General features: G+C 41.4%; 1 protein-coding gene across 1 annotated transcript in view; it reads left to right on the top strand.

Annotated features, from left to right (window-relative positions):
• The window catches only part of PLCB1 (phospholipase C, beta 1 (phosphoinositide-specific)), a 311,317-nt gene that overhangs the window by 157,261 nt on the left and 136,304 nt on the right, over window positions 1–17,752 (top strand). The window contains exons 5-8 of the mRNA XM_009319577.1: window positions 2,273–2,326; window positions 2,690–2,765; window positions 8,511–8,611; window positions 10,018–10,184. Coding sequence (XP_009317852.1) covers window positions 2,273–2,326; window positions 2,690–2,765; window positions 8,511–8,611; window positions 10,018–10,184 — 398 coding nt within the window. The remainder of the gene's footprint in view (window positions 1–2,272; window positions 2,327–2,689; window positions 2,766–8,510; window positions 8,612–10,017; window positions 10,185–17,752) is intronic.

The following is a 17,752-nucleotide window of genomic DNA, read 5'->3' as shown; positions in this document are numbered from 1 at the left end:
ATTCCTGTGTCTTTTTCTTTTTCCACTAATTAATAAATCACTTGGGAACTGCAAGGTTTCCAGGGTCCTCTGCACAGATGCCAAATCACAGTCACTTAAGAAATTTTTGACTTTGAAGATTAAAAATACTTCCCCATTATAATTACTGTACTAAGCAAAGGGTTGGTTGCAGTCCTGTCAGAACCCTTTTGTTGAAATAAATAGAAAAGCAAATTGCGTTAGAGCAGAATTAGAAAGGCTTTTTTCTTTGTGGCATTCAGTCCCTTGCAGCATTGGAAGTGCAATAATAAACAGCTTGAGCAGCTCTCCCGTGGTTTGGTCGGATGAGAAAAATAGGGTTAATATGGGAGGAGGGGTGGTTAATAAAACTGCCATTTTGGTTATAAAGTGCTCATTCTTCTGTTGGAACCACGCCCCAACAGGGTGTATTTTTGTCTTGGGGTGCAAAAATGGATGGCAGAGGACATTAGCACTGAAACAGTGACCAGTGCAGTCATGAGCAAAGGGTGGATTCTACTATGGAAACCTTGGGTCAGCGTTAGGTCCAAAGTTTGTCCTTCCTGGATTCAGCACTGCACTACTGAAATGAGTCCGTTTGGCTGCTACCGATGGGGACTAGCTCCTAGCAAGCTTTTTAACAGGAATAACATGCTTGGTTTTCTTAGATGGATGGATAATGGCTGCAGGGGAAAAAATACTGTCCCCGGTGTAACAAAGAATTTGGGAGGAAAAAAGGTGGCAAGTACCGGTGGGGGTTGACTGTTCTTCAAGACATGCATTTTTAGTTTGCTTTAACTGAAGTTCAGAATTCTTCCTCCCCCCCATTTCCTTTTATTTCTAGCTTTCTTGGCTGTAGAGGAAAATATTAAATGTGACCAGAATGTGCTTAAGAGTTTCAAAAAATAGAAGACAAAATAAAAGAAACCTTTTTTTACTAACCACTGTGATTTTTTTTATTATTATTATTATTTTTTTTTATTCTGCTCAGTGCTGGGAGATGGGGGCAGAGGGGATAGTATTTTTGTTTGGTGACACAGTAGCACAAGAGATTTCAGTTTCCAGAAGATGCATATGAGGAGAAAAGGATTTGTGAAAATGTTCCTATCCTAGTTAGGGATATTAGCACGTACTTTGTTTTTGAAGCAGTTGCTTTGATGGCATTTTTGGTTGGGAAGAAAAAGAAAGTTTATTAGAACCATGCAGTTTCTTTTTCTCTTTGTAGGCCAGTGGGTAAAGCGAACAAGTTTAAAAAACAGATAAATAAAATAATCCTCTGAAATACTTGTGTTGCCAGATTTTTCACCGGATCTTATTACTGCAAAACTCATTTATAGTTTTAATAATATTCGAGTGGAAGAGATGAAGCACTCAAAAAGTCATGCTCTTTGCAGGCTGCTGCTGGTAGACATTTTGCTGGTAGCCAGTAGTCCTCGCCTACCGGGAGGACAATCAGAAAGCAGCTGTAGGCCCAACCCCTTCTCATCGAAGCTACTGGATGGCTCCTGTTTCAGTAGGCTTTGAATCAGTAAGTTGAAAGAGTTGGACAAAGGAGGGTACATCCTCATCCTGCTGCTTTAATGAGCATGCAAGAAAAGTCACAGGTCCTGAGATACTGAGATGCTCTAAATACTCAGTTCAAAACCTGGATAACTGCCTGCCTGCAGGCGGTTTCAACGTGTAATTTTTTTATTGCTTCACACTGGAAATGTCTTGGGCTTGCCCAGGGCTGCTAAATATACAGACACTCTTGCTGGTGCAGAGACATTTCAGCTGCCAGCCATTTGACTTCCTTCCTGAGGAGTGACAACATTTAGGGTCAAACGGAGAAACCGTCATAGGTGTGTGATGGGGAGGGCTTAGGGAGGCAGGGATGTTGGTGTGCAACATCCAGGGATGGTTTCAGCCCCTGGAAGAGCAGAGGTACAGCCACCTTTCCAGTCAAGTCGTGTAGCCTGTGTGCCACAATTCAGTCTGCTGATAGACTGGCAGGCAGTCTGAGTGAGAAGGAGCTTGGGAGGATGATAAATTTGTGCATTAATGGTATTTGCAATGTCCTGTTGCAAGACGGACACTGTATTTGACACTACAGGTGCATTATTGTTGATGGAAAAGGTATTTACTGATTAATGGTATCCCAACAGGTTTTCATATTGCGCAAAAGAGATGAGTGGAACTTGCCACCTGATCAGAACAATGGCATTGAGCTATAAAGTTGGTGGAGAGGTACTTGAAAATGCTGTAAAAATAAAACAGGATGCTTTTCTCTCCACAGTTACACAAAACTTAAGCTGCAGGTGACTCCAGAAGGGCGCATTCCTCTGAAGAAGTAAGTTCTGTTCCCCTTCCGTACCACATAGCCTCCTGTGACTTTTTGTGTGAATATATGTTTGAGATGTCAGAGACATGTTGTGAGGATAAATACATTCAAATTGCATATCGCTGGGGTAATATGAAGAGAGCAGTGATGACTTTTTCAAATAACGATCTGCTGTAATAGGGCCTTGCGTGGGGCAGAGTTAAACTCATCGTGGGCACCATTAAACTCGCTTGTGTTACCAAGCAGCCAGCCAAATGGAAATAAATAGCTAAAGATGCGATAGACTGGGAAGTGATATTCAGCCTTTAAGCCACATGGGCCATCAAGGCATGTCTGTAAGCCAATTCGCTCTGGTTTGTCTTTGTTTTGCAGCATATACCGCTTGTTTTCCGCTGACAGAAAACGAGTAGAAACCGCGTTAGAAGCTTGTAATCTTCCATCTTCCAGGGTAAGCATCTGAATTTATTCCTGGTCCTTACAAAGTGTTGCTTGTATTCGGCGGTGTTTACTCTCTATTGAGTTGGGGACAATTTGTTCAAGGCTGATCATGCTGTGCTGGCTTTGCTTCTGGATAGGTCCTCAACAGCAGGTCTTTCTTTCCCACACAGAAGTTCCTGATGCGCATCTGCAAATCTGAGTACCTTTGATTTGAAATTGTGTAGAGACCAGGAGTGCCTGCAAGAAGTGCAAATGGATTAAAGGAAAGGGCAGGGGTTTGTGTGACCTGTCCTGGAGAAATCCTGTGAGAATATTTTAAGAATCGGTGACTGTCACACAATTTTCAAGGCATGATTTAGAGCAGTCTTAGCTCGAGGTGTAGCTAATGGTGTTATCTGTTTCCTTCTCACAAAAAAAAAAACAAACCCTATAGCTTGAGTTAAGTGACAATTTAAACTCACTGTAGCTTATCTAAAAGGTGCATGGAGTAATTGTTGAAATGCTGTAGCGTCAAAGCTGTTAATGCTGCGGGGATGCAGCCATTGTATGCTGCTAATCCAGGAGCTCTCCTCAACCTGGAGGATTTGCAGGATGGTACCTCACCCTCAAGAAGGCTTTTTTCAAGAGGAATGACCTGGAGCAGGTAATGCTAGTTAACGCTGGAGTGAAGATGTCGTAGTCTTTCCTCCCAGGTGGAGCTTCTCCTCCAGGAAGCTTCTTGCAAGATAATTCCTACATTCAGAGGTCCAAGAGGTGGGGCAGAACTAGTCTGCAGCAGAGAAGAGCCTGCATCTCCTAATCCCTCTTATAGAAAATTGTGCTGTGATGTTGCCTCACCCTTTGCTTCCCCAATGGTTTCTTAATACAGCCAATTCCTACAGCTCCAGAAAAGCAATGGAGCAAAATCTTCACAAGCCAAACCTCAGATACCCCTTACCGATGAGACCTTCCTTCACAGGTTTGGGAGCTTAATTCCATAAAATGTCAAGGAATGTCTCTAAAGTAAGTATAAAAGATTATAATAATCTTATCTAAAGTAAGGTTGTGAGGTTAGCAACATGGAAAGAATAATGTTAAAGATGGGGTTTCATATAATTGTTAGCAAACAAGATAAGATGTGCAAAAAATCACTGAAGCGTTGCTTTTTAAATTGGTTGATTTATTACTTCTCTTCACGACATATGTCTGAAAAAAAATCTAAACATCACTGGAGTCCTTGAAAGAAACCGCAGCCTTTTTCTGCTATTTATTTAAGTACAGTCAATTTTACATACACATTGCTGGATACTTGTTGCTGGGATACCATCTTGAAAATTATTCATAGTGTAAAGTAGAGCTTTTCTTTGGTTGGGACAAAAGAGAAATACGCTTCATGAAACAAGGAAAACTGTGTTGATCACCTTTGAAAAAAAAATATTTTAGAAGCTAAGTGCTTAAGAAGCATGAAACTCTGAATCTCATAGAGGTAATGGAGTAGAAGAAAATCAGTTCTTCAACTACAGCTCTTTTCCTTTGTGTTCCTGTTTATTTGAACAAGTAAAATTCTTAACTTCAACTTCCAGCTTTTCTGCCTCATTGTGCTACAGGACAAATGGTGTTCCTGTAAAGCCTTGAAGAGCACTGGACTCCCAGCAGCATGGAAGACATGAATATCGGGGAATCTTGCTCAGTAAAACCACACCAAATTATTCAGAGAATTCATGAAAGTCTCTCGTGGACATTAACAGCTTAGGCTTTTTGGGTTTTTTATTCATGTCTCAGGAAGACGCCTCTAAGGGTCTTCTCTCCAAGTTTCATAGAAAGAAACATACTTCTCATTGCTTAGGAAGATATGGGGCTCACTGGCCATGAGTTTCACGTGTTGTTTTACTGCACCTCTCAGAACCTGTGGATGACCCTAAAACACAAAGTGAAATTCACAGTCATGGGTAAGAGGATTCCAAGTCAGCATTTATCACTCTCTTCCTGATTCATAGCTTCAAGGTTGGGACAGTCCCTCATCTATCTTACGCAGTGACCTGAGCATAGGGCAGCCTGAGCTACGCTGCCGGGGTATCGTATCACTGCGTGGACTTGTCTGTGACAGTACAAACTTCAGCATCCGCTGGCCCCGCTCATTAGCAAATTCCCTGTGTGTGTGCTTGCCAGGAGACCTTGTGGGACAACGTGTAGGCACTGTATGTAGTGTGAGAGGAGGAAGAGTTCTCATTGCCTGGATAATTGCCTTCATCCTGCTGTGGAAGAATAGCACCAGAGAGGCTCCCCAGGCATGCCGAAAATAAACTCTTTATTTCATATTTAGGGATCTTAATAAGGGCCGGATTCTCTGCAGCGCTGAGCATTCCAGCCCTGATTCGGCCGAGCAGTTGAGCATGACTGCAGTGGGATGACCCATGGTCTTCAAGTCAAGCACATTTTGAAAGCGTGGATTTATTTATTTATGTATTTCTGGATCGGACCTGGCATGTGTAGAGTCTTGCAGGACCAAACCCTGCGGGATCTGATTTTCGGCAGCATTCATCATCCAGAGATCTGAAAGCAGAGGAATGTTTAAATGAAGTTTTAAAATATGCCAATGAGTTTTTGAGTTCGGCATCTGATTGCCCTATGATTTTTTTAAAATCTTGGCGACTTTTGGGAAATGGGAGGGTGTTTTTTGTTATTGTTGGGTATTTTTGTTTGTTTTGGTTTTAGTCAAAGGTGCCTTAAATAGAATTTGAAGAGCTTTATTTTAGTCACCTGTTTGGCTGTGAAGACTGGTTTCTGCCTTCCAGTTAATGTAGAGGTTCACAATGAAGCACCAGTGAGCTTGACTGTGAACTTAAAATAAAACCACCAGCTATTGAGTCCTGCCTGTGCAAATAATCTGAATTAGCTGTTGTGCTGCCAAATATATAACAGACGGGATACAGATGTTATAAAAGCAGGCAGGTTACAAGAGAACTCATAAATCAACAGTGCTTGAAATTAGTAGAGAGTCTTAATTACAGCATAAAATCGAACGCCAATATTCAGCAAAGCTGGAAATGAGGGATGCTCTCATGTGGTGCAGAAAGTTTGTGATTTGTTCATTGGTCTCAAAAAAGAGATTAGCGCATAAGGTGTGTGGGTGGTTCCAGTGAAATGTGGATGGCTCGGACCAGGCTGAGGAAAGGGGCAGCATATTTTAATCCCTTTTGGCAGGCAGGCTTTTGGAATCCAAATATAGTTGTCTGAGGTTGTGCCTGGGGTGGCAAATGCTTGCAGCAAGGCTTTCGTCTCCCATCTAGATCTCTGTGTTTTGTAGCCCACTGATTACGTTACTGGTAGGAAATAATTATTAAAAGGTTCTGTACTTATGCCTGAAGACTTGTGTTTGTTATCCTTTTTGTAGATAGGCATTTGTAGCTACGTGTTGGGAAACAGGTCTATTTTCTTAATTGGAACCAAGTGGCAAATAAAAGCCTGGATCTCGGGTTATCGGAAAAGACCCACATTTTGCTCAGTGTTGAGTGCCTTCAAATCCCCTGTAAAGGAAAAAATATATTAGGTCAATGCGAGACTGTAATTCTGTGGTAATTACAGAATCAACATCTAAAATGCCCTTAGGAGAAGTGCTGGCTGAGGAGCAGTAGCCTGCTGAATAGGGATTATAGGTACAGGGAACAGAGGAGAGCGGGGTGCCGCTACAAGACTACAAGAAGAAAATTCACAGGCTTTATGAATCCTGGCCTTTAGGAAAACACAAGTATCAGCAGTCCTACCCTCAACCGAAAGCACCACAGCTCAAATTTATCAAAGTTTAGTGGGTGCAGTTTCACACGTAGTTCTGTGTCGCCAATGGCTATCGCTGAAAGGAGCTATTTCCATCCTCCAACTTCAGGTTACAAACTTCTCCATCCACCCTTGCAGTGGATTTAGCAGTTGTGCTGTTGGCGAGTTACCTGGCTCCGAGAGCTGATCCCACGGTAGAGTGCACAGGGTTTTTTTGGCCGGGTAAGTTTTGAACCAGTTCACCCTGCGGGCACTCGCGCAGTCTGCCAAAAAAAGGAAGGCACAAGGGTCTAATGGCTGGTGACCTTAGACTGTTGGAGCTTGGAGATGGGTACCCAGGTGGAGCAGGGAAGCAGTCCAGCTCAGTCCGAGCATGAACTGGGTCTGCTTTAGTTTGCGCTTGCAGACAGAAACGCTGAGCGATGGTCGCGGTACAAAACCCTCTCGGGCCTCTGCAGGTTTCATAGATGAAAGGAGAGATAAAATGACGCCTGTGGCATTGACTTATTTATTTATTTTAACCTAAAGCAGGAAAAATATTGAAAAGTTTCCTTCCGTCTAACAAAGGCTTGAATCGATGCTTCAGGTTCCCTTGGCAACGGCGTTAAACAGGCAGAATAAATAAAAGCAACTATTTCCTCTATCAGCAGCTTGCTTCTAAGATGACCAGGTTCAACGGCATTTAAAAGCAAGCGGCTTTGTGTCCAAGTTACAATTTTCCTCCTCCAGTTCATCAGATTCAGGCATTATTTTGGAGCCGTGGAGAGGCATCATGTGGGTCCGTGGTGCTCCCGGAGACTACATGTCATCGCTTTTGATAAAGTTAGCTTGCATGGAGGAAAGGCAAAAATCAGATTTTCAGTATTTGCATTTCACTTTTTTTGTGTTTTCCTTTTTCTTGTTCCTTTATAAGGTTTCCTCTCCACAAAATACAAGCTTTTGTGCCATTTTCCTTTCTCTGCGCACTGATGCAAAGGCAGAAGCCAGTGAGCACACCGCTACTGTTCTGTGCTGAAAACAGCTTTGCACCTTCCTTGGGGTCCTCATTTCTTCCCAGCTCCCCTAAAGAAGCAGTCCTTGCTGTCTTCTGCAAAAACTCTGGAGCTTGAAGGCAGCGCGTGCAAGCGGGAGGAGGGCTCTTGAGCTTCATGCAAAGGACTCTTTTCCTTATCCAGTCCAGTAATTCCCTCCAGTTAAAAACAGTAATTCTATTTTTTCAGAGAAAAGCCAGCAGGTATAATGGGGATGATGAGAGTGTCATGTCGAAGCAGGATTAAATGTAAATTGTTCTGAATTTTAGAAAAAGTAAGAAAAAAATGCTGGTATCTCTTCTATCGGAGAGCATTTTTATCAATTTCTGTAAAAGAAATCTGGTTGCCGAATGCACTACACTGAGTGTTTAGGACAAAAATGTATGGAGCAGCTACACTGCATGAGTCTTGCCCAGAATCGCGGTATCTTGATTGCGTACCTTCAGGAAGGAAAATAAAACATTTCTGCTGCTGTCAGAGAGCGAATGTATTAATAATGACTCGGTGACCCAGTTCGTTCCCCGGTTCTTTGAAAGCCTTGGTAAGATGAGTAACGTGCTCGTCCTCTGTAACGCTGCCATTTTGCTCGCTGAAGCAGACGGGCTCAGCACCACTGGTCAGCCACCCCGCTGGGATTGAGTTCAGAGGCTTCATCAGGATTGATATACCTATTTATGCTACAGATAATGGGGTCAGATGGGGAGATGTCCTTTCTTTCTTCTTCACAGGTGCTCAGAGAAAGGGATAACTTTGCCTTACGGAAACTAAGATGATGGATGTATTTGTATTTTTTTTAAAGATGGACTCTTTAGGCTGCTCTGTTACGCAGTGGAATTTATTATTCTGCAAAATCCAGGCTCCTGTAGGTTGCAGGAAGGAAATCAAAAGAAGTGCAGTAGTGAGTGATCTGTTTACAAAGAGCGTGTAAGAGTGCTGTATCGTTCTTTCACTGTTTTTCCCCTGTTTTGCAGAATGATTCGATCCCTCAAGACGACTTCACGCCAGACGTGTACAGGGTGTTCTTAAACAACCTCTGCCCTCGGCCTGAGATCGACCACATCTTTTCTGAGTTGTAAGAAAAGGCGTCCATTCATTTATTCATTCATTTATTTATTTATTTATTTATTTATTCCCCTTCACTGATTTTCTGGGCTAGGGATGGCAAAGTAGGTTATTTAGACTACAGCACCGTGCAGCAATTGCCAAGAACAGATTTCACTGTCAAGCAGGGCTGTTACTTAACCTCGGATCAAGGGTTCCTTCTCTCCCAGGCTTTTGCCTCCAGTTCTAATGGCCGGAGTTTTAAAGTAATTTGTTCCTAGAGGAGCAGAACTGCCGGGTCTTGTTTTTCTATATGGATTAGGATAGTTTAGGTTTCCGTGAGAGTAAAGGAAGAAGCGTAATAAGCAGTAACAGCATGCAGTAGGCATGAGAATATGTATAATCACCCCCAAAAGCTTAATTAGGAGTTGCAAAAAATGCAGTAACTTTTCGGATTTGTGCATCATGAATTCACACCGTGAAATTAAATTAGCAGCCAGCTACAACTGATTTCCTACGTTCGGTTACAAGCTATATAACTCGTGTTGCTTCTACCCCTTGCAGCAAGTCGTTGTACTTCCCAGTTTCAGCAGAGCCTGATCAATGGAGTCAGAACATGAAGCAATATGAAAGCAAAGTAATTTCCAAAATACATCCCAAGATCACCAAAGCAATTAGCGAACGTATCTTTGCAAACATGGGTCTGCTCACGTACTCCTTTTGTGCTTATTTTCTCTAAGGTTGCGGTTTCAGGGGAACGCAGCCTTGGCCTGGTTTGCTCCCATTGAACCTGGGGGTAGAGTTTCCATTGCCCTCTCGCAGAGTAGAAGTAGGCCAGTCCCGAGTGCTGTAGACAACCCTAAGCACGTCACCTGGCTTGGAGGCTTCCTGGATCTCCATCTGGGTACAAATTGTACCCAAACTCTGCTCTTTTTACTCACTCTCTAAATAGGCATCTTTTTGCTTGCTTTGCAGAATGCCTAGCATTTTTTAGCAGGTTTATAAAAAAAAACCCAGCAAATGCTGAAATAATGAAGTCAGGGCTGCTGTTATTCAGCAGTAAAACGTTGGGCCAGGAATGCTCGTGGAGTGTTTGTGGGAAACTCAGGATTGAATTCCACGTCGTTTTCTCTTTTACTTTTTTTAATTGCTTAGTTCCAGGAATTCAGAGGAATGAAAAGCTTTTAGCATTGCTCTAACTCTTCCCATTGATGTCAATAGTGCTGAATGCTTTTAAAAATCTTACTCCTGGGTGTTTGAAGAAGAATGTTTGTCGTTATATGGTGGCAAATTAGTTTGAAGACACAGTGGGACAAAGTTTTTGTTGTAGGATAGTTTGACTCTTGTTTCGGTTTCCCTGGGAAGTTACAGAACATTGAACAAGATTTCAAGGAACTGTATTTTAATGGCTTTGCTGTTGCTTTAATTTTTCTCCAGTGGTGCCAAGAGCAAACCATACCTTACTGTTGATCAGATGATGGAGTTTATAAATTTTAAGCAACGTGATCCACGATTAAATGAAATCCTCTATCCACCATTAAAACAAGAACAAGTTCAACAACTGATTGAGAAGTATGAACCCAACAGTAATCTAGCAAAGAAAGGTCAGTGGGTTTTATAGTCTCGCTGTACTCGGTTTCTGATTTGAAACAATGACTGAATTATCCTACAGTGCATGCTAAAGCAAAATTTGGTTCAGAATCAAATTGCATTTCCAACTGTCTGCTTTTGGATCGTACAAGCCTGTGAGACATCGTGTGGTTCATTTTTAAATGTATTTGGTTGGGATCAATTTAGGAAGGATGGAGCTGGTTTCAGTATTTAGTTTTCAGTATGTGTAATTGATAGTTTAGAACAGTTGCTCTGGTATGCAAACCTCAGCAGAAACCTTACTATCACAATGACTATTTACCAGCATCTGAAATGTAAAATCTAAAGAAACAATCCGTGGCATTGAAACTAAAAAGGTGATAATTTGCTCCTTTAATAATAGTACTAAGTCCAGGCCTCTGCTTTCTGATAAAGTGGTACGCAAAGTAAGACGTGAGAGCAGCTGAGTGTGTTTCGTGCTGTAATCACGGAAAATTCCCTTTTGAAAACCTCGAGTGTTGTCAGGGCTTAACTGGGCATTTCGCCAAAACCAGCGAGAGAACTCCTGCTCAAATCTCTGCACATTTTTGCTACCACCACAAGTCTTAAAATAGCGTTGAATTTGTGTCTGCATCCTGTTTTATTCCAATCCGCATATCCTAATGATTACCCCAGCTTTTAATGTGTTTATACCTTAGAAATTTTAGGGGCACGGAAATATCCTGGAAAACAGATCTTATACGAAAAAACTGTTTTGGTCCAGAGATTTTGGATCCAGAGGAAACAAAAAGACGTCTTTCCCAAAAGTCTAGAGGTTAACTGAAGGCACTCCTGCCCCTCTCCCTGGAAGCCTTCTGACCTAGACGCCTTCCTGAAGGAAACCTGTGGCTTTCGATGCCACGATCAATGTTGCCTCAAGGCAAAACGCTTGCAATTTTTCTCATAAGGTTTCTTATTTTTGTAGTCCAATCAAATGTAGTGTTTCCAGAGGTTTTGATGGCGGGTTAAATCCTTCTTCTTTGTCACGTTTATGCAAACTGTCTTTTGATGTCAGTGAGAATACTAGCATGAGTAGATGAAAACACGTTCTGACCTCCTCTCTCATCCGTGCAAATATTAGAATATTGCTCTGTGCTTACCTTACTTCACATCAGCTACAGGAAAGTCTGGTACCTAAAAGATCATTCTTATTACCCAAATATTGGCACTTCATATAAACCAAATAAAGGATTTATTAGAAGGAGGTGTGCTAGGGTGCTAGCAGAACACCAAAGTCAAAATGAAATCACCTTCTGACTAACAATAAGGAGGAAGCATGAAACAAACCTCAGAAAGAAGGGTGCTGTGATGGCGTTTACTGGCACTCTCCAAGTAGGATTTGTGGGACACCTCCAGCCTACCCTAATTTACGGTGGTGCACACATTTGCTGCAGGCACTTGCTCTTCTGTAGGTGCCTGTCTTCCAGGGTATGATTTATATTGCTCTTAGAGAATCAGTTCTCACAGAAAACGCTGACTTTAAGAAGGAAAAGGCAGGTCATAGAGAGTTAATTCCTTTCGTGTGGTTTGTTTTTTTTCTTCACTTCATACTTGTGCGCTGAGGCCCAGCAAACTCTGACAGATCTGGCACAACCTGCGGGCCACCTCAGTGCTGCAGACACCACCTCTTATATAGCACCCTGTCTGGCAGCTGAGCTGCAGCAACTGGCACATGCTGCTAACCATGCTCCAGTGCAAATCCCGAGCTTGCTGCGTTAAAATTACAGGAATTGGCTAATCAGGAATGACATGGGGACACAATATTTTCTGTACATCTGCTCCGAGTTGGGAATGCGATTCACTGTATATTAAATGAAGTGTAGGTGTGCGCTCAATCCTACACTCGTAGAATAATTGCAAACAAATGCTGTGTGTCTGTAAAATGTCACCAAAATATAACAGTGCATATTCAAAATAATGATTTAACCTTTTAATATGGTGTTTTGTAAAAGGGACTGTCACTCAGGCTTCCTGCTGTTGGAAAGGACTGTTCACAGGCTGAATTGCAGGGATGGCAGGCCAAAGTGACACGCTTCAGTGGCACTTTCCCTGCCACTGAAACTATGCTCTCTTGGGCCGCTGAGCAGAGGTGTTATTTTCAGTAGACCTGTGGATGTTCAAACCACGGTTAGATGTCGCCCGCTGTTGTGCACCCATGAACTTGTTAGCCTTAACTTGCCGCCTCCGCCACTCAGATACTCTGCTACATTTCTTGTGGTGGCATTGCTTATGTCTCCTTATTTGCCAGGGCCAAAGTCAGTTGAGAGGTAGGGACGGAAGTAGGATGTTTGGAATGGCCCCGGTGCTGTCAGTAAGAGCAGGTAGAAACCTTAGGGCACCCAGACCAGCAGGTAAAATAGGGAAGACGATAGCAGAAGCCTTCATCCAGCATAGTTCTGAAAGAGAATGGGGCCCAACAGCTCCGTGAAGAGATATGGGCTTGGGGTTGTTGTCCACATGCTCCTTTATGCTTCTTCCTGGAAAAGGTCCCAACTAAACAACTCCTCAGGATTAATGGGGTACACCAAAAAACAGAAAAGCAGCGTAGGGAAGAGAGGAGTAGTGTAACAAGGCACATGAGGCAGAGGTAATGATGTGAGAGAATTACATGACAAAGAGCAGGATGGGAAATGGAGTTACAGGTGGCCTAAGGATGACTTCATCGCTGTTGTACTAGAGCAATGCAATTAAATAATGGGACTTTTGGAGCAGTTTTTCAGAGTTTTGGTTCAAGAAGCAAGCCAGAAGATCTGACAACATGGTATATGTATTTGTTCTTTCTTGGCAATGAGAAGTTACTCCTTTGAAGCAAATCACAGATACGGGTCCAGAACAGAAGAAAATACCACAAAGAAATTTAAAAGTTGTGATTAACTCCTTCTTGAGAGTAATGAGTGATTTGAAGTACTTTGTGGTGGTAGAGACTTTAAAGGCTTGTGTTTGCAAGAATTAGGTGCTATAAATTGCCAGCCTTCATGCCAGTTAAATCACTTTCCCCAGGTTGTTCTAGAGTTCGAACATTTGCAGCTGCTCAGTGTGTGTGTGTTTCTATGCACACGCACAGGTATATTGTTTTGTTTCCATCATAAGCTGCCTTTCTGACGGGCTCCGTTCATTATCTTGTTTCATTATTATAACAACAGATTGCAGAGTGGTTAGGGGCAAACATACACATAAATGGTGAAGGTCTGTCCACTTTCGTGTTCGTTTCTGTAGTATTTCTATATTTCTATATTAAACAATCTATCTGATGTTCAGGTGTCCCACTGAAATAAAGGGATTCATGTTCAGCATCCTCATGAAATAAGCCAAGCTCTTCTGTTTCATTCGCACTTTAAAGCCTGCATAGTCCTTGTTTAAACTACCGGAGAAAATGACTTTTACAAAAGCCTGAGACAAAGTTAGTGGCCAATGTCCTTAATTTTCAGGTATTCTATAAGGCCACAAGGCCTAAATTTCTAACCGTCTTTCACAAAGTCAGACAAAATATATATTGTTTTTCTTTTTTTTTTCCTGTGCACAGCAGCACACATCAAGATGCAAACTTAAGCTGGATACTTGCAATTCACAAGGAGTAAAAGCATTTATGCTGTGGGAGTAAGATTTCATGTTTGCAACGTGCAGAATGTCCTGGCCTCGATGTAGTAAATCACTTAAGCATATGCTTAACTTTACGGGTGGTGTGGGAAGAGAGGATAGTTATATAAAAATCTCTTACGCTCCATTTCCTTGAACATCATATTAATTCTCTGTTGAAGCTCAATTCCCACGATTACCTATTTCCCAGCATTGTTGAAGTGAAATTTCTTAGCAAATAGAATTTTATGTGTTGAAAAGTTCATTGGAATAGAATTAGGGATCTTTCCTTGAAAACTTAAATCCAAATTCGTAAAATAGAAACTATGTGCCCTTCTACAGCAGCCTGACTCCTTGCTCCCGCTACCCTGTTTGGGCAGTTCTAGACCTTCGCTCATCTGATGATTGTATCTTCTTCTAATTTCCCATCTAACTGTATTCATGACCCATGCACATCCACTGTACAACAATATTCTCTCTTAACTTAATTATTCTTCTCTCACAGCTAATGAAATGAATTTCTAAAGAATGGTTGTAGTCTCTCAACTTTGACAGCACTAGTGAAGTGCTTTTGACATCTCATAATATTTCTCCATTCCTATGATTGCCATTTTTCTGTACCTGTTGCAGCTATATTACAGTATTTTGAACACAGTAAGCAAGAACTGTACGTAATATTTTAAACTTTTTCAGCATGGCTCTTCAGATACCTGGTAAAATCAAACACCAGTGTGCTAGCTGGATAAGGGCCCTAGGTTGCACGGTTTTGAGTAAAAAGGCTGCTTGTGTTCCTGCTCGTCGCCAACATATTTTTAGGTATCGTATTGCTGGGATGCGATCGAGCTTTTGCAACATCAGCAGATACATGGGCTTGACATCTGCATAGAGTAAGCATCTAGAGTAGTATTTTATTGTGGTTGAAGCAAGCTGTTGTGATTAATGTTTAGTGTCATACAGTGAAGGAGATTAATGCGCTATGCATAGCATGTTTCCTTATCAGGTGGAAGCAGAAGGAAGATCCTGGTACTGCTGAGCAGTCTCTCGCTGTCAGCAAAACCATGCTGGGGGACTGTTAGGGCTGGTTACGTAGCATCTTGTAGTTTTGTATTTTCAGGCTGTAAAGCGTTTGCATTTGGTGGCCGGCATAACTGCTAAAACGTATTCCCTTTCAGGTTACCGGGTTGATAATGGGATGTGTATTAATAAATCAGTTGCCAAGTGGTTCGTTGGGAATTCCCTTATTTGCTTTTAGTTCTAAGGCAGCTTGTATAGAAGTAAGTTGTTCAGGGTCTTGTTACGTTATGGATGCTGAGTTTCAGGTGTCTCTGCTTGTAGTGTCCAGGCTCCTGGGAACGGTCATCCTAGTTTCTAGAATTATGTCAAATTTACCATATAAATACAGTGCAAATTCTGCAAAAATGTGCTGGGTCTTCCTGACTTCATGGTGCAATTCATTTCTAAAAGTTCCTAAGTTCAAAAGGACCCTGGAGCTTTGAGAGCTCAAATCCCATTGTCTCAGTTTAAACCTTTCCTTCTGAAACCAGTAAGTGTTTTGGAAACCACTGCGTAGCAGCCTTGGCTCCAGGGGCATCCTGTGTCTCTTAAAGACCCTAAGCATGCAAGAAGAGCTATACCCATGTACCAGACTAGCAATGAAGAGTACGAAACCAAGGCCTGCTAGGGAAGGGAGACGTGAAAAAACGGGAATCGTGCTGTAGCAATAAAATATCTGCTTCCCACCATCCTCGTTGGTGGGAGCAAGACAAGGGTAAGGATATTATTAGCCATTATCTTTAGAGTGGTTTTTATTGAGAGAGATTGTCTTGACTGTTGTATAAACTTCAAAAATAGAGTCTGGAAGTGCTTTGGAGATTTTCCTGGCCGATGGATCTGTACACCAGATTGTACTTACTCGAAGGCATCTTTGAGAATAAGTAATGGCATAAAGATATTAATTTTTTTCTCTTAAGTATGCATTCGTTTAAATAATATCTCTGCCAATTTAATTTTAAAGGGCCAAACCTTTAGATCTGCACAGAAGAAAAGAGCTTTCCTCTTACATTTCACAGTGTTTCCTCCTCCAGGTTTTCTCAACTGTACCTATTTGGAAATACTGTATGTCAGTTTTAGTAAGACATGTATTTAGAAGGATTGTAGGGGAGCTGGTTCCACAACTCTCTTTGAATTCCAGTATTAATTCTGTTTTGCTAGTGCACATTTATTGGTAGTCATTGTGCTGGGTTTTTCTTAGGTAATAAAATAAATCAAGTAATTAACCTTAGATTAAGATATATTTAATTTTATACAGCATTTACTACAGGTGTTTTTCTTATGGCAGCCTTAACACCAGGCAGTATTCACTTCAGCACAAATGTGTTTTTCCTCCCTTAAACTTCAATACATTTTAAACATTTTCATCCCACCACATTAAATTCACCTTTTAGTAACTGCTTAAGAATAATTAATTACACATTGGAGTCTTTCGATGGCAGAAGGGGGTCATTTCCTAGGCAACAGATTTCAATGGCAAAAACAAGTACCGTGCAATGGTGGCTACGCTTTTAAGACATACTTCATAATATTTAAAGCATAAATTCTGATGTATAAACTATGCAGTGAAATGGTGGGGTTTTCTGGCACTGAAACATTTGTAGGAAGTGTTACAAAATGGTTGAAATCCTTCGGCCTCCTAACTGTAACGTTGGAAATTAAGAATACTTAGCAAAAAACCCATTAACTTTGAGATTTTCAGTGCTTTCCAGCATTCCAGTTGTACAAGAGAAGAGCTCTCAGCTTTGTTTCTCATTCTCAAATGGTGACAGAACAATAGATCCCAGTCACAATTTATTACTCTTTAGAATTTATAAGCCACACAAAAGTCATAGCCTATCCCATGCTGTCAGCAACAAGTGCTAAGTTGTAAGGTAGCTTGCCAGAAAGCCTTTTTCTTATTATTTTTAAATATATATATGCAACAAATGTTAGTATGAATAATGTATCACCATAAATAACTTAATGGAAACTGTACTTGTCAAAATTAATTTGCAAAATATGTTTCTATAATGCATGGTATTTTCTTTTTAGTTGCTTGGCTTTTAGTTACTAGTTAAGCTGTAAAGTTCATTTCAGATCTTGCAGTAGTTTGGAAGATTGCGTCTCAAGTAAAAGACTAAATGTTGTAAAAATCTTTTAGAATGGAAAATCCTCAATTATGAGGATTTTTTGCATCTGCTTTACAGGTAAAGTGCTTCATCTTCCTAATTTAACTATAACAACTTGATAACAAAATGAAACAGTGATGTGGACTAGTAATAATGGATTTTGCGACAGTGAACAAAGACACAAGTAGGATCCGGCTTAGTAAAATGGCAAAGGTTTTTACCTTTTGTTCTTCGGTTTCATTTTAAAAGTATAGGAGCTGGCTTGGGTCTGAGACCCAAGTGCTTATGCATAGAGTTAGTTTTCGCTGTTGGCACTAGAATTCATGAAAATATCAAAAACATGTTTAGGGTTCCAGGGAGGGCAAGTTTCCTAATCTTCTGTGTATAATACGGATACTTTGAAAGAAGCATGACCTTTGCAGAAATGCATTTTGGGGCTGGCATCTGGTACCAGGAATAGCTCCACTGATATCAGTGAAACTGTGCCGAATGTAAAATGGACAGACTTCTTGTGGAATTTATATCTGCAGAGCTGCAGAGCATAAACTAATCATGATAATGTAATTTCAGCAGTCAGACCAGACCTGCGCTAACTAATATGGAAGCTGACCATACCAGTGACTCTTGTCCCACGTCCTGGAAACCTGATAGACCACCTGATGGACCCCAGGCTCAGACCCTGCAGGCAGACTTAAACCCTGTGCCCTAACATTGAAACTGGATGAAAGAACCTGGGGTGACAGGACCACAGAGCAAACATGAGTAGAGGTTTTGGAGTATACGTAGGGGCTGCATCATTCCCTTCA

This window comes from Pygoscelis adeliae, unplaced genomic scaffold (genome assembly GCF_000699105.1).
Source record: "Pygoscelis adeliae isolate BGI_AS28 unplaced genomic scaffold, ASM69910v1 Scaffold122, whole genome shotgun sequence".
Classification (NCBI taxonomy): domain Eukaryota; kingdom Metazoa; phylum Chordata; class Aves; order Sphenisciformes; family Spheniscidae; genus Pygoscelis; species Pygoscelis adeliae.
Note: the sequence above shows the minus strand (reverse complement) of the source record. Positions and strands in the feature narration are given on the sequence as shown.